General features: G+C 39.8%; 4 protein-coding genes across 8 annotated transcripts; 2 read left to right on the plus strand and 2 right to left on the minus strand.

The window, feature by feature from the left end:
- Positions 1–1,498: 1,498 nt before the first annotated feature.
- On the minus strand, positions 1,499–11,470 carry sona (SON DNA and RNA binding protein a). 2 transcript variants are annotated; one of them, XM_058654790.1, is made up of 10 exons: positions 11,313–11,470; positions 9,429–9,525; positions 8,928–9,135; positions 8,463–8,536; positions 6,540–8,351; positions 5,768–6,170; positions 5,014–5,531; positions 4,309–4,796; positions 4,053–4,145; positions 1,499–3,429 (listed from the first exon to the last, which is right to left on the minus strand). In XM_058654790.1, the coding sequence occupies exons 2-9, from the start codon at positions 9,454–9,456 to the stop codon at positions 4,071–4,073; spliced, it is 3,606 nt and encodes a 1,201-aa protein (XP_058510773.1). In that variant the 5' UTR covers positions 9,457–9,525; positions 11,313–11,470; the 3' UTR covers positions 1,499–3,429; positions 4,053–4,070. The 2 variants fall into 2 exon arrangements, with proteins under 2 accessions (XP_058510773.1, XP_058510774.1); XM_058654791.1 differs by having other exon boundaries at positions 9,429–9,546; positions 11,313–11,461.
- Positions 11,471–14,002: 2,532 nt separating this feature from the next.
- Positions 14,003–17,375, plus strand: ercc1 (excision repair cross-complementation group 1). The gene is made up of 9 exons (XM_058654796.1): positions 14,003–14,162; positions 14,532–14,972; positions 15,294–15,397; positions 15,592–15,691; positions 16,059–16,135; positions 16,566–16,665; positions 16,846–16,917; positions 17,006–17,074; positions 17,152–17,375. The coding sequence occupies exons 1-9, from the start codon at positions 14,103–14,105 to the stop codon at positions 17,212–17,214; spliced, it is 1,086 nt and encodes a 361-aa protein (XP_058510779.1). The 5' UTR covers positions 14,003–14,102; the 3' UTR covers positions 17,215–17,375.
- A 478-nt stretch (positions 17,376–17,853) lies between these two features.
- prmt2 (protein arginine methyltransferase 2) lies at positions 17,854–23,626 on the plus strand. Of its 4 annotated transcripts, XM_058654793.1 has the most exons (9): positions 17,855–18,060; positions 18,705–18,905; positions 19,512–19,673; positions 20,343–20,507; positions 20,616–20,791; positions 22,098–22,227; positions 22,317–22,453; positions 22,694–22,868; positions 23,069–23,626. In XM_058654793.1, the coding sequence occupies exons 1-9, from the start codon at positions 17,974–17,976 to the stop codon at positions 23,099–23,101; spliced, it is 1,266 nt and encodes a 421-aa protein (XP_058510776.1). In that variant the 5' UTR covers positions 17,855–17,973; the 3' UTR covers positions 23,102–23,626. The 4 variants fall into 4 exon arrangements, with proteins under 4 accessions (XP_058510775.1, XP_058510778.1, XP_058510776.1 ...); XM_058654792.1 differs by having other exon boundaries at positions 17,854–18,060; positions 22,694–23,626; XM_058654795.1 differs by lacking the exon at positions 23,069–23,626 and having other exon boundaries at positions 17,854–18,060; positions 22,317–22,416; positions 22,694–22,953.
- Positions 22,871–26,122, minus strand: LOC131476943 (zinc finger protein 436). Its single transcript, XM_058654797.1, has 2 exons — positions 26,005–26,122; positions 22,871–24,816 (listed from the first exon to the last, which is right to left on the minus strand). The coding sequence occupies exon 2, from the start codon at positions 24,759–24,761 to the stop codon at positions 23,712–23,714; it is 1,050 nt and encodes a 349-aa protein (XP_058510780.1). The 5' UTR covers positions 24,762–24,816; positions 26,005–26,122; the 3' UTR covers positions 22,871–23,711.
- Positions 26,123–27,730: the final 1,608 nt, after the last annotated feature.

Raw genomic sequence — 27,730 nt, forward strand, 5'->3', positions numbered from 1 at the left:
TTCGCCAGTCCATCACAGGGCCACATATAGAGACAAACAACCATTCACTCTCACACTAACACCTACGGTCAATTTAGAGTGACCAATTTACCTAATCCCCATATTGCATGTTTTTGGACTGTGGGATGAAGCCGGAGAACCCGGAGAAAACCCATGCACACATGGGGAGAACATGCAAACTCTATGCAGAAAGGCCCTTGTTCCAACCGGGGCTCGAACTGCAAGAACAGTTAGAAGCCATTTTCTTCCTTTTCTTTAGTGTTTGTTTAGTTTAAAGAGGAAAACTAGTCATGGAACTGATCAGTCCAAAGTCCGTCAGCCATGACAATGGTAACAATTGCATTTTTCATCTCACTGCATGCCATGGTGAAGTGTCATTTAAACCCCAAGAAAACCAAGACAGAAAGATACACTGTTGCATTTTTTAATCTCTCCATCCCCGTCAACTGTCCTTGCTTTTTACTGTGCATCTGAGCAAGAATGTGCAAAACTGTAAATTAAGTGTTGTATAAAACGAAACATCTAATTTTATTTGTTTAAATGCTGTGCACTTAATGTGTATTAGTGCACAGTTTGGAATAACGAAGGTGTGATCTGCCCATTTGTGGTAAGTCAATGTTTCTCGACTAATGTCTTTGGAAATACAGCATATTTACTCACTGATGGCCACAATAAAAAAAATACAGTAAAGTGCACCACTTGTAGGAGGATTTCATAACTGCAGGCGTTTTACATTTTCTAACAAGCTGTGGCAAGGTGACGTTAGACTCTCTGCATTTCACAAATGACAATTTCATAAATGTCCGAGAGAAAAACCAAACAAACCATTTGTCCACACACACACGAGTGCACAATTTCGCAAACAGATCAACTGAATAACCAGGTTGGGTTGTTGAGCTCCATCACTGCTGTAACTAACCGGTTTTCTCACCTTTTCTCTGATTACTTACCGTCAACCATTTGTATTTTAATGTGTTTTTATTCCACACAGCGCCACACAGAAAACAGGCTGGGTGTGCAAGGAATTAGTGTGGTGTCAGCTTTGTACAACTATTTATTCATTTAAAATAATCCGTGTAGATCAGAAAAGAATATTAATCACATCAACTAAAAAATAAAATACTAATCAAACTAATCTTCTACCACATTGACGTAAGCACATATATATAGATATATAGCGTTGGTGATGAATAACGGCAGAAAACATCACAATCAAGGTGTGCAAGGCTTGTTGCATCAGAGCCAAGAAGGCCCGAGACTATAAAACTGCCATATGTTGTTGAAATAATGAGTACAAGTCTGAGCACGCAAGTTTGCATTTCCCTACTTTGACCACAAGTGTGCAGTGTAGGACAGTGTACGATACATACTGCAAGCCTTTAGCCCAATGCTGGCTGTAGATTCAGGACTGAAACAAACCTAATCTCACTTTCCTGCCTCTCATCTCTTTTAGGCAATACATGACTGAATGCAATATTCCACACAAGGACAAGAATAATTAGAGATCATTGAGGTTTTTAATAACTGTTAACACATATATGTACAAAGCAAGCAATGCCATTTAAATGACCAAAAATTAATCCTAAAATGCATTTCTTCTTTTTTTTTGTCATTAAAACAGTCCAACATGTGTTGTACAGAGTAAATATAGGTACAGTATGACAAAGCCGTCAAAGTTCTCCTCCCACAGTTTAACAGCCCTGGATATAGAAAAACGACATGGGGATAATGAAACCAAAAGGTATATACCTTACTGATGAAAAATAAATTGGAGTTACGAGTGCAAGACTCTTCAAAAACCCAAAATCTGTGATTTCTGGCAGTTTCTTACCAACTTATCCAATGGAACAAATGTTAATAAGGAAGCATGGGTCCTGTTACTCAGCTCTAACAAATTCATCTAATACAGGTCAGGGAAACACTATATAATCAAGATATTGACTATCAGTGAAATTACAATCAATATCTAAATGAAAAAAGCTTTTGGATTTTGTCTCATAGTAGTTAATAGGTGTTTTACTTTCTATGGTAATTATCTATTCCCCACCTTAATATGGAGCTGCAAGATCAGATTTCTTAAAGTTGCAATTCTAAAAAAAAAAAAAGAAAAAAAAAAAAGATAATGAATGAATACAACAACTTGAGACAAAGAATTAGATTGTCCAACACAACAGCGTCACAGATCATAACACACTCACCTTTCCACATTCAAGCCTAGGAACTTTTCATTCCTTATTGTAATACCATCGTGTTCTCCATGTTTCTCTAAAATGACACTGATGAAAACTCTGTAATAGGTAAACGGCTCAACTAAAAGACAAACATATCGTAAAGTGTACTTAGCACCAGTTTCTGATCTTTTACTTTGCCACACAGTACAACAGAAATGTTCTTCCTGTATGATTACCTCCTTTCAGAGAAATAGAGAAATAAATCCAGATAAACCATTTTAACAGACTTAAAAATTTTTGTTCAAGTTGTAAATGGCCCTATGGCCTGTCACTAATATAAGGTATGGTTTCTGTGCATCTTAAATATTATATGGCGTTTGGCAAAACACAGAACGATGCATGTTTTAAATCTACAGCAAATCATTTAATAGTGTAAAGAAATCCCAAAAGAGCCCATATGAAAGACCGGTATAAAGTTGGCAATTAGTATGATGAATCAACACCCAGGCCAGGACTAACCGATGTGTTTGCGATGTGGTCATATTTGTTATAGCCAGAATTCAATCATTTTTAAGTCAATGTATTGATTTATTAAGCTGTATCAATATCAGATACAGCCTCTTGTTCCAGAACACGTCAACCGTCATTAATCCTGGAGACCAAGACTCATGAAAACAAATAGCAAGTTTGGACCTACCAAAACAATGTCTGCTTTATTTATTAGTAAAAATAGGGACTAAAGGTAACCAAGAGAATACAGCAGAACAAGGAAGCAGTCTCCACTCAATGAAATCCTCAGCATAAAAGCATAAAAGTAAAACCAGTTGAGAGAAACTAATCTTTTACAAAAACACTTGAGCCACTAGTTAGTTTGGTGAGTTTCCTCTTCAGCAACAAGAACTGCTTAAACAAGCAGCAACACTGAGGGGTTGGTAGTCAAAGTCGATATATACACACGTACACAGACCGGCTGTACAGCCATAAAACTGAGCACACGTCACAGCCTGTCCAGCTTTTCTCAGTGGTATCACAGGTAAGTCTGCCAGTCTCTCGCTCTCTCACACAAGCAGAAATAAACTAGGGAGATGAGTGGGGGCAGTGGCTTGTGCCAGTGTTCCGCTAAAATAACTATGATGACTAGGGTGATCTTCCTCTTCTTCACGGTGGTTTATGTGGGTGCCAAAGGTAACTGTGGAGGTAAGTCCTCCTGTAAAGCATTATATTTTTACATTTTCCTTCAGTCCTTTGCTGGGAGTGGCTGTGTGCAGAGACAAAGAGAAAAGAGTCAAAGTTTGAGCAGTTTGCCTAATTCGTGTCTGTCAATTAGGGGAAAGAAAATGATGTCCAAAAAAACAACTGGGATTCATTCTGACAACCGTTAGTCTATATAACATGCAGAGGAACAATGTTGTGGGGTGAGAGGTGGCGGTATCATATCCTTTAATTGCAGACAAGTACAGGTTCATCTTTCCAAAAACTAAGCAAACAGCACAGTGTATTTTCAGTATCGTGGGAAAAACCAATAAAAAACAATTATGCCATGCAGTAATCACAAAATTGGTAGTTTAAACTTGAGAAATGGTTAAATGCAGTTGTAGAGAGGTAACAATCGCAATAGTATTGCACTTGAAGGACAAAGCATATCATCGTGTAGCAAGTAAGCAATATAACTAATGGACCAGACAATAGATGATTGTATTTTATGTCTCTGATACACAACTGAATGGATAAAAATAAATGATGGAAGGAAGAGGAAAGTGCCCAGCTAAAGGGAAAGGTCATGCATTTTGTAATTGTATCAAACATTAACAAAGACTGGCTAAGAAAGGAAGGTTTAAAAAAAAAAAAAAAAAGGAAACAAAAAGAAGAAGTTAATTTTACCATAAGGGCTTGGTGCTTTTAACTTTCATCATCCGAGACATGGGGTTTAGCAATGGCCATCTCCTCCTTGCTATTTGCGATCATCTTACATTTCTGAAAAAACAAGAGAAAAACACATCAGGTGATTTGTTCTAGCAACAGTATGCAGGTAGAGTATGCACATCCTGACATAACTCAACTCTCAAAAACCATTCAATAAAACATTTAAATTAGGTGGACAATCACTCTAGAATATTTGCACGTTAACACAAATTACCTCAGTTAGCTCCTTGATGGTGTGTATGTTAGCCTGCTGAGTGACCTTCCTCTTTGCTTCCTCGATGTGGTCCAGGTTAAGGGTTGGCGCTGGTGGAGCGAGGCATGGTGGAGGCTTGTTAGTGATAGTAGGAAGTGGCGCAAGGGGGGGCATGGCCGCCAGGGCACCCATGTTGGTCAAGGCAGCGGTCATGGTAGCTGCCGTCATACTTGCCATAGCGGCGCTCATGGTCATGTTAGACATGCTGGGCATTCCCGGAATACTGGATAACCCCATTGGACCCAAGTTGGGCATATTCGGCATATTGGGCATCCCCATGCCCATTGGGAGTGGTAAAGGTAGAGGTAAGGAGAGGGGGGAAGGAGATGGGGTGGGTAGAGGGAGCTGGAGGATGGCTTTTGGCCGAAGACTCTCAGGAATGGGAACCCCCGCTTTAGCACACATGGCAGCAGCATTAGCCTTAGCTATCTCCAGCAGCTGGTCCTTATCTGAGGAAAGGGAGGGCAGAAGAGATATGGACAATAAAAGTATAGGGAGGGTACATGGAGAGGGGGAAAAGGAAAAATGAAGTATTAGATGGGTTGAAAATAAAGTAAAAAATCAAATACAATTGATATACAATTGTGAAATATATACCAACATACAATTGCTGAGTATTAACCATTTCACACGTTACAGTCATTGCTAATTATCTAAATGTTTTACCCAGTTCTGTGAGCCGTGGAGGAGTTTTGCTGGTGCTACGCCGTGTCCGTGACCCTGAGCGACGCTGTTTACGAAGAATAAGAACTGGAGAATGGCTGGGTTCCCTCTTCCACCTGTCTCTTCTATCAAACGAACGGCTACGAAACACCGGACGCCTCCCTCGACCCCTCGACCTGGACCTGCGCCTGCGATCAGGAGAACGAGACCTAGACCGCCTGCTTCGATCTCCTGACCTGGACCTTTTCCTTCGGCCTGTGGAGCGGCTCTTGGAACGCTTGTTCCTGTCTGTAGACTTTGACCTTCTCCTCACTCGCGTGTTTGGTGAACGGGTTCGGGATCGTCTCTTCCGGGTTGGACTCCGAGACTTGGACCGCCGGACCTTGGTTCGTGACTTGGAGTGCGACTGTTTACGCCTTGCAGTAGAGCGTGACCGCCGCCTTCGGGCAGGAGATTTAGACCGTCTTTTCTTCCTTTCTGATGGAGAGACAGATTCTCTTTTTCTCAAAGGAGACTTGGACCTAAAAAAATAAATAAATAAAAGGACATTGATAAGACTGATAAATACCTGTACACTGACATTGCAATTTAAACACCAAGCACAATGTACTGGACTCATTAGTTACAATTATTAATGCTGTATGATGTTAACTTTGGGTCATTAAATAATGTTTACTTGTAAATAATTACACATGGTTCAATTTAATTTAAAGCTTTCCCAAATCTGGGTGTAAACACAGACCAACACACAACAAACCTGGATTGCTTCCTTCTAGATTTTGATTTTGATGTTGATCGCCGAGGCGATGAAGTTGAGCGTGAAAGCTTCCTGCGATCCATAGGTGACGGTGACTTGGACAGCTGCTTCTTCTGCACTTCTGGAGATGCTGAAACTGAGGAGCTGCTATGGTGTTTCGATATACTTTTAACTGGAGAGGAGGGGTCCCCTTCTTCACCTGAACCTCCAGAACAGTCTGAACCATCCGGGTTAGGCTCTTGGGAACCAGACCTGGACCCGGGAACATCTTGTTCATTAGATGAGCTAGTTGGCTCCCTCTGTACTATGTCATGGTTGGGTGAAAGCTGCTCCAGAATTTTATTTGAGGAGCTCCCTGCTTGGTCACTGGACACATCAACAGATGGCATGGGTTTCCAACTACCTGTGGGGTACATATTAGACATGGCTTTAATAAAGGGTAGGGTATTTAATACTTCACACAAAAACAAATCACTAATATTCTCCAATTAGCACACAGCACGGAAAGGACATTTACATTCAATTTTTCAAGGAAAAAGAGGAGAGTGACTTGTCACTGGAATCTATTGAAAAGGGGTAAACATTTATAAGTTATTTTTATAATGATATGCTTCATAACAGAGTAACTGTACAGATATCACAATTATTGTAAGCAACCCTTATGAGTTATAGTATTGTATTACTAATATTATTATAGTACTGGTGTATATACAGCAAAATGACAAAGTTTACATTGACTAGAATAAAATGATGGGAATAAAAATAGTATGACCTGTTGCAGCAGAAATTCCTTCACTTTCTTCAGCTGTCTCCTTTTCTTTGGGAGAAAGGGGAATCGTCACTTTTACAGGTGAAGAAGAAGCCGATCTTGCTGGGGAGGAGCTTTCAGACTGCCCATCACTTGACTCAGACCTGGATCTATTCAAGCCCGCAGAGATGGATTTAGACTTGGACCTTCTTCCAATCTTTATGGGAGATTTAGATCTCTTCTTACCATGTGGTGAGCATGACTTTGACCGGTGCCTTCGAGGCAGTGAGCGGGATTTAGAGCGTTTGCAAGGCCTTGGAGAACGCGTTCTTCTGGCAGGGGTTCGAGAGCGCCTTTTGACTGGTGTCCTGGATTTAGACCGCCGTCGGGGGGGTGGGGTTCTGGATTTGGTCCGTTTGCGGGGAGTTCTGGATCTGGAGCGACGGTTGCGCTTAGAGATCCCAATGGACCGTGATCGAGTCCGCCTGCTCCTACGAATTGATCGGGAGTGTGAGCGACGAGATCTGGGGGGTGGTGACCTTCTACGCCGAGACAAGGATCGACTCCTTGAGCGCCTGCCTCCTGCCCGTCTTACTGATGCCCGTGACCTGGATCGACGAACAGGCCTTCTAGATCTAGAGCGGGAACGGCGTGTTCTATTTATGGAACGTGAGCGTGAACGCCTGCCAACTGCACCAACTCGTTTGGGTGAGCGGGCCCTGGAGCTCCTTGTGCCTCCACGGGAACGGGACTCCGACCTACGACTTCTTCTTGGAGACCGAGATATAGAGGGGGACCTGCGGCCACCACGTTTAGGAGATCGCGACACCTTTCTCTTAGGAGATGGGGAACTCCGACATCGCTTTGGGGAAACAGATGGGGAATTTTTGTGACGCTTAGGAGACCTGGACTTCCTCGGAGAATTTGACACCTTCTTCTTGGGTGTGAGAGAGCGAGAAATGGATCGTGACCGACAGCTAGCTCTCTTTGGCGATGGGGAGAGTGACTTCCTTCTAGACTGAGAGCCAGACATCTGCTGGCTCTTTAAAGGAGTTATAGACCGTTTTCCCATAGAAGTTGACCTAGGAAGGGTTCCTGTCTGTTCTTTTGTTGTTGCTGCTGTCTGATCACTAGACTGCTGTCTAACTGGACTAGGTGTTGGTGATCGACTATGGCTTGACCTGGACCTCTTAATGTCTGGGCCACTGGGAGGGGAAGGAGACGTGGACTTGGGAGTATCGTTTTCCTTGACCATTGCCCTCTGAACTGAATTGGCCTGATCTTTCAGGCCTAAGTCATCTCTTGAGGTAGCACCTTCTTGTTTAGGGATGATGTCGGGTAGTTCCTGAGCATGACTGAATGCACCATCTCCATGGCTACCCTCTGTTTTGACCCTAACTGTCTCTGTCAAATTTATGTCATCCTGGTCAGCAGAGGGCGACCTCCTATCATTTTCTGATCCATTGGTGTTACTGCCCTTGCCTCCAGTTGGGGATACTTCTACATTTGCAATCTCCTCTTTCTTCATTCCAAACAGCTCAGGTGTCTGCGTGACCATGGGAATCCCCTTCTCATCACCTCGTTTGCTTTTTGAACCCACTTTAGAAACTGGTTCTTGCAGGTCAGATGCTGCAGGTGGAGAGTATTTACCGTCACCAGCTCCTTGGCCTCCTTCACCTTCGGACTCAGAAACTGAAGCTGAGCTGCTATCAGATGCTGAGTGAGATGGGGATTTCTTTTCATGCTTTTCATCCTTCTTCTTTTTCTTTTTCTTCTTCTTGGCAGCATGTCTTTTGTGTTTTTTAGACTTTGCATCTCCCTCTGTGTCCATACGATCTAAGAAGTGAAATGACGGTTAAAAAATAATAATAATCATCATATAACAGCAGAAAGAACACCTTTCTTGCTTAGAAAAGTGGCTTACTTTTGTGAGTGACAATCTCCTACCTGTTATTACATTCCTTTTACTCTCCTCCTTTAGTACAATGGGATCTCCAGCTCCAGAAGATGCCAGTCTGGAACTAAAAGCACAAGGAAAGTTTACAAAATATAATTTTGTAGTATAAAATTCAAGTTCCAAGTACAAAGCATACGTTGGGCACCGTTTTTAATTTGGGTGAGCTACAGAATCGTATCCAAGAATAGAAAAACACACCACAGCACCTAGTGGCAAACTTGTACTTATTTCAAACTATTATAATTACTATACCAATAAATATAAAAATTACTTGATAATGTGATAAAAACTGTGTGAGAGACATTACATTTTGATTATGAACTGTTACATACATTATTAAATTGATACAAAATGTGATTTAGACAAATGTGAGAAATACACCTAATTTTCACTGAATACATCTATCAACTTTTAGAGAACAGTATTTTGGACTATTCATATCAAGTTTTCCTGACCTGGCTCTGGTAGTCCGCACAGGTCTTGCCAGGGTTGTCGGTTCTACATCGGACTCGGCGGCAGATTCTGAACTGCTCTCCTTTTCTCCCTTCCTCTTCTTCTTCTTCTTTTTGCTCTTGTGTTTTCTGTGTTTCTTGTTTTTCTTATGGGGTGGCTCATTTTCTTCCTTGGCATTGATGTCATCTTTATCAAGTGCCTCATCCTCCCCTGCATAGAGTTTTCAGATTACATCAATATTTGACAAAATCATATAATTTTCAATGATATTGATTTGTACAGTGAAGCATATTGCAAAAATATTGGTGTTATGCGGAAAACACATCACCACCAGGCCATTCAAATGCAACTTTCATGTGTTCTAAATAGTTGCTGGACAACAATGCCGCATTAGATGATAGTGGCATAAAAACAAATTACACCTGAAATGTAACAAGAAACAAATGATCTTAATGAAAAAAATGTTTTAAGACAGATTTCTGTGTGTACTATCAATCACTCACCTGATGGGATGTCCACTGCACACTCCATTGCGCAGATGTCCCTGATTTCGTTTAAGACCTTCTTATTGTCAATGTCTTGTTGCTTCCTCAATCAACACTGGAGATGGAAAAAGACACACTATAACACAAGAACATTTAAGTTGGCTACAGCAAATTAAATATACATGATGGTCTTGATTGTCAGTAGCTACTGCTAACACTTCCTCATATTATATGCAAGGATGAGCATGGAAAACACATTTGTTGGACACAGTAGTCATTTTAATTTGTTAAATTATGTAAAAACAACCATTCCCTCTAATATCACAAATCATACCGCAATTCCATTCTAAATAATCGTAAAAAACATATTTATTCAAAATCCATCCACACATCTTCTACCATTTTATCCTCCACAGGAGGGTCACAGGTGTTGCTGTGCCAATCTCACAGCCCTATTTTAGTTGAATACATTTACCCCATTGTGTTTTCATCACAGGAACCTTTTAGTTCTTCTGGTTAACTACAACTACTGTTGCTTTAAACACCCCCCCTCAAGCCTACAGTAGGCCATAGCTGACAATACTAATGAGTAGCTATGCAACTAATAATTATTTTTACATCCAATGAATCTTTTGGTTATTTTCTCAGTTATTGATTAATTGTGTCATTCATACAACATAAAAAAATTACATGAAATAGTAAGGATTTACTTAAAAATAAAATCAGAAAACAAATACATTAATAAATAAAACATCTCCAGTAGATTTAATTGATTATTGAACTACTTGCCAAAAACTTAGTCAATAACCAATTAATACATTTTGCGGCATATTTTAAAATGTGTAATAACACCTTATGTTGATACATAGTTAATCATACATTTAAATAAGTAGTGTAGTCAGAAGTGGGGGGAAAAAGATCTATCACATATTACATGATGGTATAAGCAAACGAGCAGTTATAGCTTGAATGTCTGCAAAACTACAGTGAGGATGGGTTGCTCATACAAACAGATTCCACAAATACACGGACATAAACGTATCACAACCAATCAGATCTGTACACAGCAGTGTGTTGTGAGACCTTTGCATGCCTGAAGACAGTATTCGACCTACAGTTGTAAAGCCCATACACGACCAACACGAGAAAAAAAATCAACCACTGGTAAACACGTGAGAAGAACTGCAATAAAGGCACAAACTAATCAAATTACCTATAGGCGTGATTTCCCGATATTATGCGTCAACTATAAGCGAAAGTATCATGTTTAGCAAAAAAATTCCAAAAAAGAGGTGTAATTATTGAATTTACACAGCCAGTGGACATTTGTCGCCTCCGTTCATGCTAAACACAAAGTATGGCTGCCAACATATATATTCCATAAAATGGTAATTAAGTTGGGCTATGAGCTGAAGGTACATTATGTTCCAGTATTTACTTGAATCAAACTACAATTGCCCACATGTCGATTAAATGTACGCGACATATAGAAACAACGTGGAGGAAAGTTTTAAGCAACAATGGAGAGTTCGATGACACGTTAGATAACGACGAGCACCGCCGGGCCTGCACTTCCACAGCTCGCGTTAGCCGCCATTCACAGATCCCGCACGTTTAGCTAGCGAACGTTAGCTTACGTTGATATATCAATGGCTGGAAGATATACTTGTTAGGTCGCTCAACTTTAACGTTCGTATTCTACTTGCTTACTAGTTTCGGAACGCTTGTATTTCTGCCAGCATGCAGCGGCCTCGGTGTGCGGTTCGGATATTACCGCTGGCTAAGTTAGCACACTAGTACCTATTTAAGTAACTCGTTCTCCAAAACATGTAGCCGCTGCTTCTTTCACCAAAGCAAGTTAGTTTGCTCATCACGGCCGACGATTCCATGTAGGATACTTACCCAGATAATGATTCGTAGTTGCTGTATCGTTAAATAAAATTCCAGGTGGCGGTGCTTCAACAATGTGCGCGTCCAAACAATCGCTGCATATGAAAACGTTAGCAAAGAAACCGATCCGCCATGATGGGATGAGATTTCCCAACATGCATTGCTGCGCGGGTTGAATGGCGGCGTCACGGTCTCCCAGGTAACGCCGCTCCATGGATCAACTGAGGCAAACTTCAAGATCGCCGTGACCCATCATTACATATCTGTTGTTTATCCGAATCCGAAAACTTTATTGCTTGTTGTAACAGAAAATCTTCTTTAAAGTGGTTCCACACAACATGACAACATTACAACTAATACCATGCAGCACAGACTCGTGTGTGAATACTTCTAAAAACAAGTATTAAAATTATTAGACGAGGATAAAAGACATAATAATAACAATAATAATAATAATAATAATAATAATTGCACCATTTTATTTGAAGGCGCCTTTCACGGCACTCAAGGACACCATACACAATCATGAATATCATGAATTTTAAAAGTTTATGACAATGAGAATGAATGAGTTCTTGTAGGAGCTTTTCCTGGCTATGGGGATTTTATAACGCGGCCTGATAGTAGGAGCTGGAAGGCTCTGTGTAGGGAGGGGATGGGTTCTGTGATGAGGTTGGCTTTCATTTGAAGTGCTTTAAGAGTTTGTCCTGCGTAACAACAGATTCCAAAAACATAACTGAACTTTCACACATTTGGCAAGGAACTACGTCATGAGCGCGGTTTGAGTCAGCATCTCCAACTATACTGTAGTTCCCTTTTTTCATTATTACTAGTGTAGGCCTACATCTTACTCAGCATGGCGCTTTGCTTTGCCTATCATCTCTGTATTGGCAAAACTGTATTTTGGCATGTAAAAATGGCTCATTTAGTAATATATCAGTAGCAGTTCTACCGCACTGCACACACTTGTGCCATTAGTAAATTCGAGGCCTGTCAAGCAAACTGTTGGACATTCATTCAATTAACAGACGGACAGACGGACACACGTTCCTTGAATTAATTCATTACACATTACATCACAGGAATGAAAAAATATACTTTGATGTCCAAAAAGAAGATGGAAGTTCAAAGAGTGGGTGACATAATTTAGTTATTTCATTTTTAGTTCCTGGTGACCGTGTTTGCTGCATTTGTTTACTGATAGTATATTTTGATTTTATGTGTTGGTAGGGATGGATATCTGTTTTTAATTCATATTATGCAGCTATCAAAACTGTACTGATGTGTTTTTCTAAGTATATGTTTTGTTTTGTCTGGTATGTACAGCTGCATTGCTGATCTCCTGTGTCTTCTGTTCACAGAGTTTCATCAGCCTGTTTTGTATGCACACTGTTGAGTTTCACACACAAAAAGCAAATGAAACCAATCTGAACAAGATGTATCAACTCCGTAATCTCAGACTTTACTTTCACTTTGAACTTGCTGAAAACCATTGACGTTGTGTTATTGTAAAATCTTCTCAATTAACTTATTTTTCCAAATTTCATTTCATTTTTTATTTATCAGGACAGTGTACAATTACATTACGCATAAAACAGCAGAGATGCTTGTACCAGACTGTAGCTTAGTAGCCAATTTCCATCTGTAGTCCTAAAGGGGAGAGGGGGGTCAAAGTGAAAATGTAGTGCAAGTTAATACACCATTCAAATACATTATCTAGACATCAAACCTACAGCATACATACAGCATACGTACTGATATGATCTAAAAAAGCACAACTCAACACACAACTAACATTCAGATAAAGTGTAACCTTCATCGTTGTCCCCTCCCCTATATCTTCTACTTGGAATTTCTCTTTAGGGGTCACCCCAGAGGATCACCTGCCTCCATCTTGCCCTTTAAATTGTGTCCTTTTCTGTTATACCATCTGTCCTCATGTCCTCTTTCACAACATCCATGAATTTTCTCAGCGGTCGTCCTCCTTTCCTCCTATCCGGCAGCTCCATCTTTATATCCTCTGTCCAATATAATCACTATCCCTCCTCTGGTCATGACCAAACCATCTCAACCTCTCTTACCTTTATCTCCAAACTATTCAACCTGAGCTGTCCCTTGAATATGCTCATTCCTGTCCATCCTGGTCACTCACAATGAAGATCTCAGCATCTTCAACTCTGTTCCCTTCACCAACATGCCTATTCAAATCTGCTCCAATCACCACCCTGTCTCCCCTGGGAACACCCTCTACCACTTCATCTTACTTACTCCATTACTCATCTTTTTCTTCTAACTGATTATCAACTTGTGGGGCATAAACACTGACAACATTCACCATCACACCTTCACTTATAAGCTTCAAACTCATGATCCTGTCTGACACTCTCCTCACCTCCAGAACACTCTTCTTATACTGCTCCCCTCCCCTATACTGTATGTGTTTTTAATGTTTGTCTGATGTCAGTCTTTGAGTGTTAATGTTTCCATATTTGTTTTGTAATAAGCCTATATGTTTGGTTTGTATTTTTTCTGAACCCTCTCTGGTGTTTCTTATCTTATATATTTTGTGTACCATTGTAGAGAGTCAAAAAAGCATTATGAAATTGTAATAACTGTCAGAATTGTCACATAATCCGATGTGTTCTTATCTTTGTGTAGCGATATTTAGACGTCTGTATGTAGAGATGGTGCTTTTATTCTGAAGGAGGGCTACCGGAAGTGTCATTTGAGGTTACGGGTGTCCTGAGCGGGAGTATTTCGGTCCTATTTGTTCATTTGAAAAACATTAATTAGTTGAACGACATGAGTAAAAGATTTAACATCAACCTGGACGATACTGCTTTCATGAAAGAAAGAACACCGGTCAGTATTTTCTCAGAATTTAGTGGTAGCATAGGTACGGCTAATAAGTAGCTGGCTGGCTAGCTAACTAACGCCCCTTTGTTGTAAAGTTGTAAGTGAACCAACAACGTGAAGTGTTGGTCTGGCTTCCTGACAACACGAGTGATCGATTCACTTATTAAACTCTAGTATAATTCTTCATAAACCATCGATACTATAATTTTACTTCCTGTGTAACGCATTTGTTCAGTGGTGTCATGTGTCTATGCTTTTTTGTCTATGAATACAAAGAGTAGTGGATAATTGGACAGTTAATATCCTTGTATATACTGTATATGTATATGCGCATACTTGGTCAACAAAGCTGATTCTGATGTCATTGTATTTCAGCCAAAGCCGCAATTTCTGTCGTCATCCAAAGGGCAAGTCTCCTCAGCCTCATCTGTGTCTTCCGCAAAGCCTGCTCCCGTGTCAGTGGACCAGCCCTTGTCCTATGCACAATATATTGTTCAGAGTAAACCCGGTGTGCTTGCTGCTGCACCCCAGAGAGAGCCTCCTCCCCCCAAACTTCCCAGGTCCGATGGTACTGACGTCACCAGTCTGAAAGAATCTGAGTCGGGTTCAATTTCATCTGCCACAGATGGATCTGAAGCAGTTCAGGACTGTACCAAAAGGACTGAATGTGGATCGAAATGGGTTCAGACGAGTGAGGAGACTCAGGTGGTTGGCACAGACCAAACTGAGGTTAAATGTCAAAAGTCAGATGCAGGCCTCAGCCTGGGTCCTAAACCAGTCGGGTCTGGGAGCAGCATTATAGTCAGTACCAGACAGGTATACCTCTGAAATTTAATTTGAGTTTGAATGTTTGCTTCTGAAAGGAAGCTGAAGAAATTAGAAGAGGTTAGTTGTAGTTTAAAATTCTTGTTTATTGGGCAGACACTTGCTGAACAGTGAAGCATTTTATATATATATATTACTGTATATGGTAGATCATACAAACAGCTATACATGTATTGTATTGCTTTATATTGTTGTAAACTGTCAAAGAAATTATATAATTAGTCCCTGCTTCTATTATTATTGTCATTTGTCAACAATTTCATGTGTTATTTAGAAAGACATAAACTTTCACTTGCTTGTTTTTACATACAGAGGGGAAATCCCATTTTGAAGTTTGTGAGGAGTGTCCCCTGGGAGTTTGGAGACGTTGTGCCAGATTATGTGTTGGGACAGACGACATGTGCTCTCTTCCTCAGGTGGGTTTTTTAATGCCTTAGGAAAAGCATGTTTTGAGCGCAAGAGATTTTTGTATGCGCCAACCAAAGGTTTAAAAATTGTGTTTTGTTTATATCTGTATATAAAAGTGGCTGTGCACTTTAAAAAAAAAATCTTTTCTTTCTCTTGTGTGTCTGGTTTTGTTTGGATGTTGATTTGGGGGGTTGGCTTGAAGTTTGAGGTATCACAACCTCAACCCAAACTATATACATGATCGTTTGAAGCAGCTTGGACAGACATTCATGCTGCGAGTTTTACTGGTGCAAGTAGATGTGGTAAGTACAAAAAGTGTTTTGTAAAACTGATCTTTTTACACTGACAAGTTATACATCACTCACCACGTATGAAAGTGCTATGTTTTACAAACATTTTGTGTTTTTTATTCTTGATCTGCATACTGGAGCAGATCAAGACACATTGTTTGTTGCATATCAAATATTTTAACAAATCACAACATCATTAAACATGGGCTTTACTGTAAACCACCCACTCTGAACTATTATCTACTGTATCTCATATACATGCATGTACAGTATATTTTGCATTAAAGGATGTCATTTTAACTCTACATTAAGTGTAACATGAAGTTCGAGGCTGTTTCGGGCCTTTATTTAAGACATTGGCATTGGCTTATCATTACAGAAAGATCCTCATCATGCATTGAAGGAGCTGGCTCGCATTTGCATCATGGCTGACTGCACTCTCATCTTGGCTTGGAGGTAAAACAGATTACCAGAAATATGGTTAAGATGGTTATAGGACACAATGGAAAGTGTGTATTTGAAAAATGCATTGATGCTGTGATTTGGAAATGAGACTAGAAGTTTAAGAGTTTTTATTATTATTATTATTATTATTATTATTATTATTATTATTATTATTATTACTACATAGTCTTACTCTTTTAGTAATATAGTTATTACTTTTTTATGTAGTTGTATTTAATCTTCAGGTTATAAATGCACTTTGTTTTTCATAGTACATCAGTCATTAATGAAATAAATAGGTTTATTCTGGCCAGAATCAATAGTTGGAATGCCTGCTTTCCTAATTCTAGCACATTTTATTTTTTCCGTTGCTAGCTAGCACAGGGCTTGACAAATAAACTATTTAACTCTTCCTAATATTTTCATTCTGTCAATTTTACAGTTCAGAGGAGGCGGGGCGTTATCTAGAAACATATAAGTCATATGAAAAGAAACCAGCAGACGTACTGAAGGAGCAAGTTGAGAAAAACTATCTGTCAAAGGTAGGAGAATGCACAAATGTCTAAACATGCGTTGATATTTTTAATGTGATAATTTTCACAGTTTAAAAAAACATAGAAAATGGCTCAATGTGTGGTCACAGAAATTTAGAGTAGAGCCTTGCAGTGTTTTTCAGGGTTTGAACAAAGCAATGCTGATTGGATTTGGGTGTATGTTTAAAGGTTACAGACTGCCTGACGACTGTTAAATCTGTAAACAAGACTGATGCCATTACTTTACTGTCCACTTTTTCGGTGAGTACCATTCAATGAAGAACCGAGTTTTCTGTCCATTCACTGCTCTGCACAGCACAAATTTTCTCCTTTTTTATTTTGTTTACAGTCTATAGAAGGAATCATTAGAGCATCTAAGGAAGACCTCGTTCTCTGTCCAGGCCTAGGTCCACAAAAAGTAAGCAATAATGCATTAGGACAATATGAAAATACAGAGGGTAAAGGAATTAACATGTTCACATTTTGTGCTTACAGGCGAGGCGACTCCATGATGTGCTGCACAAGCCTTTCCTCAAGTCAAAAACAAAAGACAGCTGACCAAATGAAGTCGGTCATCACATTGAACAGACGTGACAAACATGAGGATGCTGAACATCAACAACTGAGAATCAAGATAATGTCAAGGATTTAAAATGTGAACTCAGCTTTTAAAGTGTTTTTAAAATATGGAGTAATAAAAAGGTGTTTTGTTGAATTAATTTAATGAAAAGTAACATTTGTATTTTTTTATACCTCATGGTGTGCCTTGATTATGTATTGTTTAAATAATAAATGAACAAACCCAGCACAGGAATAGTCAGCTAAAATGTCTTGTGTAGATGTCTATTATAAAATGACATTTATATCGTTAGAGTAAGACGTTTGGGCATACATTTAGATTGTACTAATAATTGTGTCTTTAAATTAAAGTCGTTCTCCAACTAACAGCACGGTGATGCCTTTAAATGCTACTCCGGAAATACGAAAGTGTACTTGTCATAACTTTGAGCGCTTAATGGACTGTACAGTTAGTTTAACAGGTTCACATTACGACAACATATCGCAGAGAAACACTCTACAACACAAATACTGCTGTACAAATCACAGCGTAATCTTAACAATTATGACCTCCATTTCGCATAGAACTACAGCCACATTTTGTTTTTTCCGACAGCACTGAAGCCGGTCTGACGTCATAACCGGAAGTGAGTGTTCTCAACTGTGGTTCCAACCGCCGAATGTTCTGTTACAGCTGCTCTCACTTGTGTTTTGTTGTTTGAAATTTTAAGCTGATGAAATAAAGAAAAAAAGCGAGTCATGCAGTCAGACAAAGAAGGTGGGGACGATGGGTGTCCTGAGGAATGTATTGCTCTGTCCGACTTCACTGGAAGTGGCAGCGACCAGGTTCGTCCGACTCATTTTTTATTTATGTCAGCTTCACACTGAAGTTAACCGCTTTGTTTTCTTGTCATGCGACTCACGGACATGAAAACATTGCCAAATTGTGTTAAAACCAATTCAAATACAAAACTATAAAAATACAAGGAAAATATAGATATTAATAATGTATTTACATAATATACACCTTTCACTACAGAAAGTCAACATTAGAAGTTGCAGTGGCACATGATTATTGCACACATGTATTGCAAAGATTACAATGACACAGACATGATGATTAATGTGACTCACTGACTCTGAAACTTGTGATTAAATAGTAGAAGTTCTAAAATATATACACAATAAAAGAGGTGTGCCTTGTGTTTGACTGGGGTAGTGATATAGATTTGTATTCATTTAGAGCCAGTGGGTCGCATGATATGTAAGCAATTGAAATAAAAAAAATATATATATATATTTATTTGGCATACAAGAAGCACTGTAATCTAATAAATGATGTCATACCAGTTCATGTAGGATTATGATAACATTTAGCATTGGTTCACAGAGTAACATGACATGGAAGCATTTGAGAACTTGATCTCTTTGATATCAGAATGGTCAAAGTCATGCATATCTACTGCTGACATTTTGTTTCTGTCTCTCAGCTTGCTTTCACTAGCGAGGACAAACTGCTTGTGCATGCCAAGCCCTCATCAGACTGGTGGTGGGCAGAGCTGCATGGGGTCATAGGTTATGTACCTGCCAGCTATCTGCGCCCTGTTGGAGCTGCTAAAGAGCGGGACGAGGAAACATGCCTGGAGGATCCATGGCAGGACGAAGAATACTTTGCCAGCTATGGTACACTGGTAAGAAACTTGACAGTGATGTAATGCTCCGTGTTGGATTCCTGTTATAAGCAAGTTGCACACAGAATGTATGCACGCCTGATTTATGGGGCTCTCAAGGTAGCCATGCTTTTCCCAGTAAAATCCATCATGATGAGCATTAACTTGTGACCCTTCTTATCTTAAACACTAGGGACAAGTTCTTTCAACCTGTCATCCTGTACATGTCCTCATTGTATCGGACACTATAAATTGACGATAAGTGCGAGTGTGAGAGTGGATGGTTCATTGTCTCTATGTTACCCCCCCATAGACAATGGGGGATGGACGAAATAAAAGCTTAAGTGGATAAAACAGTCTCTGGACTGCAAGTGCCATTGTCTTTATGTGTTAAATTACTTTTGATCAAAAGTTAAATTGGTAATGAAAAGACAGTGATACATACAAAATAACTGATTGTTCATCTACTCAACTTTTACATGTCTGCATTTATTTGACACACACACTCACACATTAAAACAGAACCAGCTGTATTACAACATGGAAATGCTATTCATTTATTTAGATCGGCATCAGTTTTCACTCTGGCAACAACTTGCTTTTGATATTTTTCACCCAATTATGCAGAGACTTCACTTGGAGATGTTGTCGGACAAGAGTCGCACTGAGGCGTACCGGCAGGTTATCTTCACTAACAGTGCTTCTCTGAGGAATAAGGTGGTGATGGACCTTGGCTGTGGAACTGGCATCATCAGCCTCTTCTGCGCTCAGCTTTCACAACCCTCAGTGGTAATTTCAACAGCGCAGCAGCAAACACAAGATTATTCTGTCTGAGAATTGTTCTGAATCAACCAAATTGCCATGAAGGATTTGTTTTTGTTTTGATTTGTTTTTTTCTTTCTTTGTTTATAATATACATACGTGTGTGTGTATATAAACACACACACATATACTGTATGTATATATATATGTATATATACATACATATACATATGTACAAATATATATATGTATATATATATACACATACATATACATATATATATTATTTTTATTGGTAGTAGTATTTTTTCATCACACTGTAAGCATGGTTGGATTATGAAGCAATGGGTTCATGGGAACAAACATTTTTTTGCCCCATAGTCTGTTCTGAGGAGGCCCATTCAGTAATCTGTTCATGTATGTAAGTATAACTCAACATCCAAATACATTATGTGAATGTGCATATGTCACTCAATTCATGCCAAATACTAAATATTAAGTTTCCAATTAACCCAGAATATAACAGAAAAACAGTAAATCAGAAGAGCATAATCTATAATATAACAAACTATTCTTAAATCAGATCACTCTAGTGAACCAGTACTCCCATCTACTGGACAGAGAGTGTTGCTACATGACATAAGCAGCAGGATACAGTGTATACATGTGTTGTGTGTCAACCTTGTGGTGTTGCAGGTGTATGCTGTGGAAGCAAGTTCCATAGCCGAGTATACCAGACAGCTGGTGAAGCAGAACGACTGTGAAGAGGTGGTTACAGTGCTGCAGGGGCGAGCTGAAGAGACTGAGCTACCTGTGCAGGTGGATGTCCTGGTTTCTGAGTGGATGGGTACCTGCCTGCTGGTAATCATGATTCCACTGATATAGCTCCCATCTTGCTATTCTACTCTTAGCTCTGTGGCAGATTTAATATTCTGCTCCGTATTTCTTTGTCTCTTCCCACTGGTATAGTTTGAGTTCATGGTGGAGTCAGTCTTGCTGGCGCGGGACCGCTGGCTGAGAAAAGGGGGTGTGATGTGGCCTTCATCTGCAGCCCTCGCCCTAGTGCCATGTCAGGCTGAGAGCTATTATGCAGAGAAAATGGCCTTCTGGGAGCAGCCATATGGCCTGGACTTCACCCCTCTTCAGTAAGAGCCATTTGTTTCCAGTGAATATTACCCTAATTATGTTGAACGGTAAAGTTATCATTTTCGAAAACACAGATGTGCCATTCAAGCCAGTTGCACATCAAAGAAAAATAGATTAGTGTATCCCGTAATACATGCATGTAAACATACACCTCATTCCAATATTTGCACAAATATTTCATGGTCTATGGTGATGTGTTGACTCTGTAAGTCAACAAACGTAATGAAAACACACAAATGAGTATTTGTATTGACTTAAAGCGGACTCATGATGCAAATTTATTTTTTGAACTTAAAAGTATTACATTTGGTGCTATATTATCTAAATGTCCTGTTACTATGTTGAGTCTTCAACTGCATATCATGACCCTCCTTAGCAAGCCATGAGATCATCATCCTCAATCTTCATCATCCCATTGGAGAAATTTGATTACAACTAAGCAAAGGACACATCAGCTTAAAAGAGAAGTACACAAGACAATACAATGGATGCAGAAAGTCAAATCATGACAAAGCCATGGCAAAAACCAAAAAAAGACCCAGTTATTGGTATTAACATAACAGAAGAGACCAGGGATGTATTATGATTAATGTCTGGTATATCTGAAAACAACAATGGGCTTGTGATATACTTGCAACCTGTCATGTATGATAAGTAGAGTGTGTAGAGCTACAGTGGTAATACGATGGGCCAAACTAATAACTAAATAGGACACAAGCTTAAGTATCAACAGTGATCAATGAACCAAGCTTCTTCTACTGCATATTGTTGTTGATGTTCTTATTCTACCTCTGTTTGGTCTTCTTGAACAGAAACAATGCAGCATTTGTCCTGTGAAACTGTTGAACAACCAGGTTTCTTGAGCAGTAGAATTCACTTCTGAAAATTCTTTGTTTCCAGTCATACCCTAACCTGTTTGCATAAAACAAATCACTTCCTATGAGCAGTGCGGGCGACACAAGTTGTATACACTGCTATACTGGGGAACACCGAGAGAGCCACATGGAGCTGATAGGCTTAAGCAGCCCAGTGTGAACTAATTTGACAACAAAACAAACATTTTTTTATCTAATAAAATGTTGCATCCTACAGCTTTGTCTAAATTCCTGTAAGTGAATTATCTTTGTGCTATCACCAGTACTTCTAATTCAACTTCACTTACGCAGAAACTCATAGCTGTTAAAGATCTATTTGATTGCTTAATCTGTGCAAAGAGTTTCATTTTTGAGTAATCGGAACACAATCTGTTTATGTGGCAGCAAACCAGTTTCCCCCATTGTGCTGAATAACATGTTATGTGTGCAGGCCTTTGGCACAGAGGGAGTTCTTCACCAAACCCAAGTTCAGTCACCTGATTGATCCCAGCGAGTGCCTCAGTGCGCCCTGTGACATCATCACCCTGGACATGTACACCCTGCAAGTGGAAGACCTTGAGGTAAGGTTGTGTGTGTTTCGATACTTAAGACTGAACCACACCTTGCATTTTTTTTTTTTTGATCAAATGAATGTGGTTTCATTTCTCAGGAAATGAAGGGTCAGTTTCATTTCTGTGTGGAAAGGTCTGGTGTGTTCCATGGATTCACTGCCTGGTTCACTGCTCATTTTGAAAGCCTGGAGACAGAAGGTGCAACAGTGGAGCTAAACACGGGACCTAACTCTGAGTATTAAACATAAAACTATTATTCACTCTCTTGTGCAGTTATAACATGAAGAATAACAGTGTATTCACTGACAGCAGTGCAGTTTTAACAGCCAGGTATCACACAATTAATGAGCAGTAGAACACCTAAAATTCCTTGTCTGAGAACATTTGTGTCACTGCAAGCAGGGGTTGCTATACTCATGAATCTAAGTGTCTACAAAATTCAAAAACTAACAAATACCTACATTTTTCTCTTCAGGCCAACACATTGGAAGCAGACTCTCTTCATGTTAGACAGTCCAGTCAGTGTGTATGAAGGAGACTCGATCAGTGGAAGCATTGTCCTGCACAGGAACCCTATCTGGAGACGCCACATGACTGTTACCCTGCAGTGGAACATCAACAGCAGCAAAGAGGAGACTGACAACTGCCAGGCAAACATTAAAACCTTCACTTTATTCACCTTAACCTTAATGAATAATTCATCTATAATGCTTTTTTTTAACCACTGTGGTTCAATTTTTTTCATGCAGTGTGACTTTGTTACATACATGCGTCGCCAAAGAGTCCTCACTTTACCTTTAGAGTCCTTAGACTTTTTTTTCTTGTGTTTTTTTTGTATTTGTGTCCATAGGTTGGAACAAAGAGTTTCCCCATGTGGAGGTGAAAGGCTCACAAAGTGTCTCATCAATGGTGGCGATCAACTGAAAATCAGTCTTACACATCCTCTGTGAGGATAAGGGTGGGTGAAGTATCAGCTGTGAGCTGCTGCTGCTGCTGCTGCTGCCGCTGGCCGGTGATGAAGTTCGACCTTTATGATATAAAAATATCACTGTCAAAAGAGCCTCATCTGGCAGGACATACAGTCGTAATGTTGTACACCTGATAACTACAGGCCCAGGTGATTTAACACACCATGAAATCAGAGCAGGGTAAGCGTAGAATGAACTCAACTTTCAATTTGTATGCTTTTTTTTATACAAGACTGTGTTGTTTACAGGCTTTAAAACAGAAAAGTTTTTTTTTTTATCAAGTATTTGTAGTCTGAGGTGCAACAAAAAAATGTAAGTCCACTACATTGTATTTCTGTAATGCCTGAATTTTCTTACAATATATTATTATAAATTAATATATGTACAATTGATGAACTAATGTTGAAATTCAGTAAATCAACATTTTATTCAACTGCTAATATGCTTTTTGTCCTTATTTGGAAACATTAGTTTTTTTTGTAATTTTTCACATGATATCAATACTATTCTATTTCCATTTTTGTGTCAGTGAATGCACACCTCCTGTTCAGTGTTCGGTTCAGTTTTAGTCTTTGCTTTTGATCTGGTGCGTGTGTTGACCTCCAAAGGCTGAGTGGGTGAGGATTCAGGAGGAGGAGTTTGACTGGAGAGAGGAACAAACAGTGGAGGCTTCACAACTTTGGCTTTACCTTGCTTGTTTTTATCCTTTTTCTGCCTCAGGTGTTTGTCACAGTGGTTCACAAAGGTGTCCAACTTGACAAAGGTCTTGTTGCACACTTTGCAGTGATAAGGTCGCTGTCCTTTCTTGAGGCGTATGTGCAGCCGGATGTATGATGATCGAACAAAGGTGCGGCAGCAAACGCCACACTTCAGATCCTCTGGGCTACCTTGTGTATTCTGGGGTTCGGTTACTTCTGCTTTAGACATAGGTTTGGCTTTACCACATTCCTCTTGAGCTTTGTGAGTTAGCAGGAGGGGCAGAGACCCAAAATCCTGACCACACTGCTCACACTTGGTTGAACGCTCCCCTGTGTGCAGACGTATGTGTGAAAGTAGTCCAGCCTTCTGGGTGAATGACTTGTCACAGTAGGGGCATTTGAAGGGCTTCTCTCCTGTGTGGAGTCGGCGGTGTGTATTCAGGTGTGAGGCACGGCCGAAGGTCTTGCCACAATCGGGGCATTTAAATGGCCTTTCTCCACTGTGGGTCATCTTGTGTGCCATCAGGTGGGAGGCCTGATGAAAGTATTTGCCACATGTGCTACACCTGAACTTCCGCTCCTTGTTGTGAGATTTGAGGTGAAGGGTCAAGTGGGCTGAGGAGATAAAGGTTTTGTTGCACAGGCTGCAGCTGTGAGGGTCCATGTGGATGCGACGGTGTGGCCGCTGGACATTAGGGAGACTGCTGCCCGAGCGACAGGACAGACATTTGGTTGGATTATCGGCTTTTAACTGCTGCTGATTGGGAGAGGAAGAACTGCTGGTTGAATCCGAGTCAGACTGTGATGGACTGAAACTGCATCCACAGTCAGAGCAGTGTCCAGTTTGTTGTCCTTTATCACTGGTGTTATCCAGCATGGTGCTGTCTACAGCCACAGTGGGAGAGCTGGAGTTTTCATTGTTTCACTGACATCTGAAAGTGACATGCACAGAGTGATTGTTATAGTTATAGTTTTAAATCCTTAAACTATTTTGTTGTAAAGCAGGCTAATGTTTTCCGTTGTCTGTCTTTGTCAATGCTTGTAGTTTATTTATACTGTCTATAAGTTTGTATGTTAAAAATTAGACATACAACATAAGAAATGTTTAATTAAAAAAAACAAAAGTTAGGAAATGCAGTGTCTGGTCATCCAAGTCATTAGATGGCACAGTTAATGACCACTTTTACATTTGTGCATTTAGATAAATGGTTGATTTGACTTGACTTAGTTATTATGTTGTATTTTTAGCATTGAGCGTTTGAGACCTCATTGGATCAAGTCAAGATCAAAAAACACTTTACCTGGGTGTGTTGACTCTGTACTTAGTTATCGCAGAGAGACTTGAACATCTTTAAAATAAAATTTAAATGGCTTGACATGAAGAAAAACAAACAATAAACAAAAGCTTAATAAGCCTAATCAGGCAGCAAAACCAGTCAATTCAGTTGTGAAACTTTAGATTAAGGCTATAGCACAACTTGTACTAATAATCTGTAATTACAGTTTACCACAGAGTGTAATAGTTAAGGGCATTGCAACAAGACATGCAGACAGTAGTCTGGGGCACCAGCTGATAGTTTATTGAAAATCCATTTTTAATCTGACACAGTGTTTTTTAATTTTTTTGTTATCTTAATTGCCCATTAAATTATAGAATACTGTAAATATGTTGTAGTGTTGTACAGTATGTACAAGTTATTATACAGAGGATGCTATCATAATGAATATCGCAAAGTGGAATGAAACCACAATAATATTATATTGAGAGATTTTATTCCTACATTTCTAACCTACAGAGTTGGTATGGAGGTCCATACAGTCCCCAGAAACGCCCCTGTTCATTGTTTTGTAACTGGGAGTAGACAACATCCACAGCATTCCCCGTCTCTAATCATTACTACTGTGTTGCTATGAAAATAAAGTCAGTTCTATCCATATCACGCTCAGTAGCACTTAACCAAACCTGACGTGATTAACGGTGGCTGCTCAAACTGACAGACGACATCCAAAATGTGGATATTCAAGCACAAACACCATCTTCCTTGGAATCAGTCAACTTCTTCTCCTTAAACAATTGGGTTATTTGAGGACAGGAAAACAAATATATATTACTCACATACCGTGCATTTATGTTGCAAGTGCAGCTGAGTGTCACAATAGTGGAGGCAAAAGACAAAAGAGGGTTCTCTGTTGTCTGTCTGTCTGTCTGACGATCGCATCTCTCGACTTCACCGACCACAGTTCCTGGTTTCTGACGGAAAACCAGGCTGCAGCGCCATCTAGCGACTGGCGGAGTAACTCGGAGCACAAAGAAACTAGTACCCCTAACTAAAAGGTTGCCTCTTTATGCTCTTACTGGCATAAACATTGATCTTGTCAGGACCAGTAGTCCTCAGGGAGACAAAAACCTGGTCCTGATGAGGCAGAATCTCATTTCGTGCTCAGATTTGATTATTATTATTATTATTTTTTTTTTTAAGACCGCGAGAGAGAGAATGGCAAGACATTTTCACAACGATAAAACCTCTTACACATGAATGTGAAAGTGACTTTTTATTTTGAATAGGAACAACATGGCCCCAGGTGTTGCTCAAGCCAATGCTTTTTGACCTCTGACCTGGTTAGGGCCCCTTTTTTTTCTAATCTATTATTCCTTTTGGCTTATTTCATCAATAAACATATAAAGTAAGTAGAAGGTGTGCCCCATGTAAGTGTAAGAGATCCTTGATCTCAATGGAACTAATCTGGATAAATAAAGGCTATAAAGCTTGTGAAATGTACTCCTAAAAAAGTATTTTAATTATGTATCTCTGTGTCACAGCCTGAGCGGCTCCAGTCAGTCATTGTAAGAAAAAAACAGAATGAATACACCGCGTTTCATATTATGCAAATTATATTGTTCTCTGATTTTCCTAAATAGTCAATGCAAATGACAGTCAGCATAATTTTCAAGTCATCAACCGTTGAACAAATAACAGTATTTTTTTCAAAAATAATAAAAACTTGAAATGCACTGTTCCAAACTATTACACACAGCAGAGTTTCGAAACATTTTATAGGTTGTAAAGAACGGATAATGGTCATTTGTTGAATTTGCAGCATTAGGAGGTCATATTTACTGCAATTTAAAGCTATTTCAATCAAAAACATCTTAACAGGTCAAGTAACATTTAACATTGGACCCCTTATTTGACAGCAGCTTCACAAGTTTTGCATCGATTGAATTTGTGAGTTTTTGGAGAGTTTCTGCTTGAATTTCTTTACAGGACGTCAGAATAGCCTCCCAGAGCTGCTATTTGGATGTGTACTGTCTCCCACCGTCATTGATCATTTGCTTGAGGATGCTCTAAAGGTTCCAAAGAAGGATGGGGCCAGGCCTCACCATGTTTTTCTCTCCTCTTATGCCCACAGCAGCCAATGATGCGATAGTATTTCTTGCAGCATGAGACGCTGCATTGTCACGCGTGAAGATTTTGTTATGGAAAGCACCGTCCTTGATAGTGGTCAGTCAGAAACTCCACATACTTTTTCATTTTCACACCTTCAGGGACTGCATGACCTGCTCTCTCCCCATGATTCTGGCCCAAAACTTGGACCAACCAGCCACTAATCCATCCATCTGGACCATCCAGGGTTTGCACGGCACTCCTCTGTGAACAAGACTGTTAGAATATGAGTCTCCATGTATTTCTGGGCCCACTGCAGCCGTTTCTACATGTGCACATTGGTTAGGGTGGCCGACTAGAAGGTTTACGCATAACTGCAAACCTCTGGAGGGTCATACACCTTGATAAGAAATCTGCACCAGCTGCTTCGTAATGGCATTTTAGCAGCCGCCCTCTTAAT

Source organism: Solea solea, chromosome 2 (genome assembly GCF_958295425.1).
Source record: "Solea solea chromosome 2, fSolSol10.1, whole genome shotgun sequence".
NCBI classification, from domain to species: domain Eukaryota; kingdom Metazoa; phylum Chordata; class Actinopteri; order Pleuronectiformes; family Soleidae; genus Solea; species Solea solea.

Excerpts from the sequence above, each read along its gene's own strand:
- sona (XM_058654790.1), bottom strand. The coding sequence starts at position 9,456 with ATGGAGTGTGCAGTGGACATCCCATCAG. Across the intron at positions 9,136-9,428 it reads TGCAGTGGACATCCCATCAG|GGGAGGATGAGGCACTTGAT; the intron begins GTGAGTGATTGA and ends AACTCTATGCAG. Across the intron at positions 8,537-8,927 it reads GTGCGGACTACCAGAGCCAG|TTCCAGACTGGCATCTTCTG; the intron begins GTCAGGAAAACT and ends TTGTGCTTTTAG.
- ercc1 (XM_058654796.1), top strand. The coding sequence starts at position 14,103 with ATGAGTAAAAGATTTAACATCAACCTGGACGATACTGCTTTCATGAAA. Across the intron at positions 15,398-15,591 it reads ACATGTGCTCTCTTCCTCAG|TTTGAGGTATCACAACCTCA; the intron begins GTGGGTTTTTTA and ends GTTGGCTTGAAG. Across the intron at positions 16,918-17,005 it reads CTTTACTGTCCACTTTTTCG|TCTATAGAAGGAATCATTAG; the intron begins GTGAGTACCATT and ends TTTTGTTTACAG.
- prmt2 (XM_058654792.1), top strand. The coding sequence starts at position 17,974 with ATGCAGTCAGACAAAGAAGGTGGGGACGATGGGTGTCCTGAGGAATGT. Across the intron at positions 20,792-22,097 it reads CTGGACTTCACCCCTCTTCA|GCCTTTGGCACAGAGGGAGT; the intron begins GTAAGAGCCATT and ends TTATGTGTGCAG. Across the intron at positions 22,228-22,316 it reads TGCAAGTGGAAGACCTTGAG|GAAATGAAGGGTCAGTTTCA; the intron begins GTAAGGTTGTGT and ends TTCATTTCTCAG.
- LOC131476943 (XM_058654797.1), bottom strand. The coding sequence starts at position 24,761 with ATGCTGGATAACACCAGTGATAAAGGACAACAAACTGGACACTGCTCT.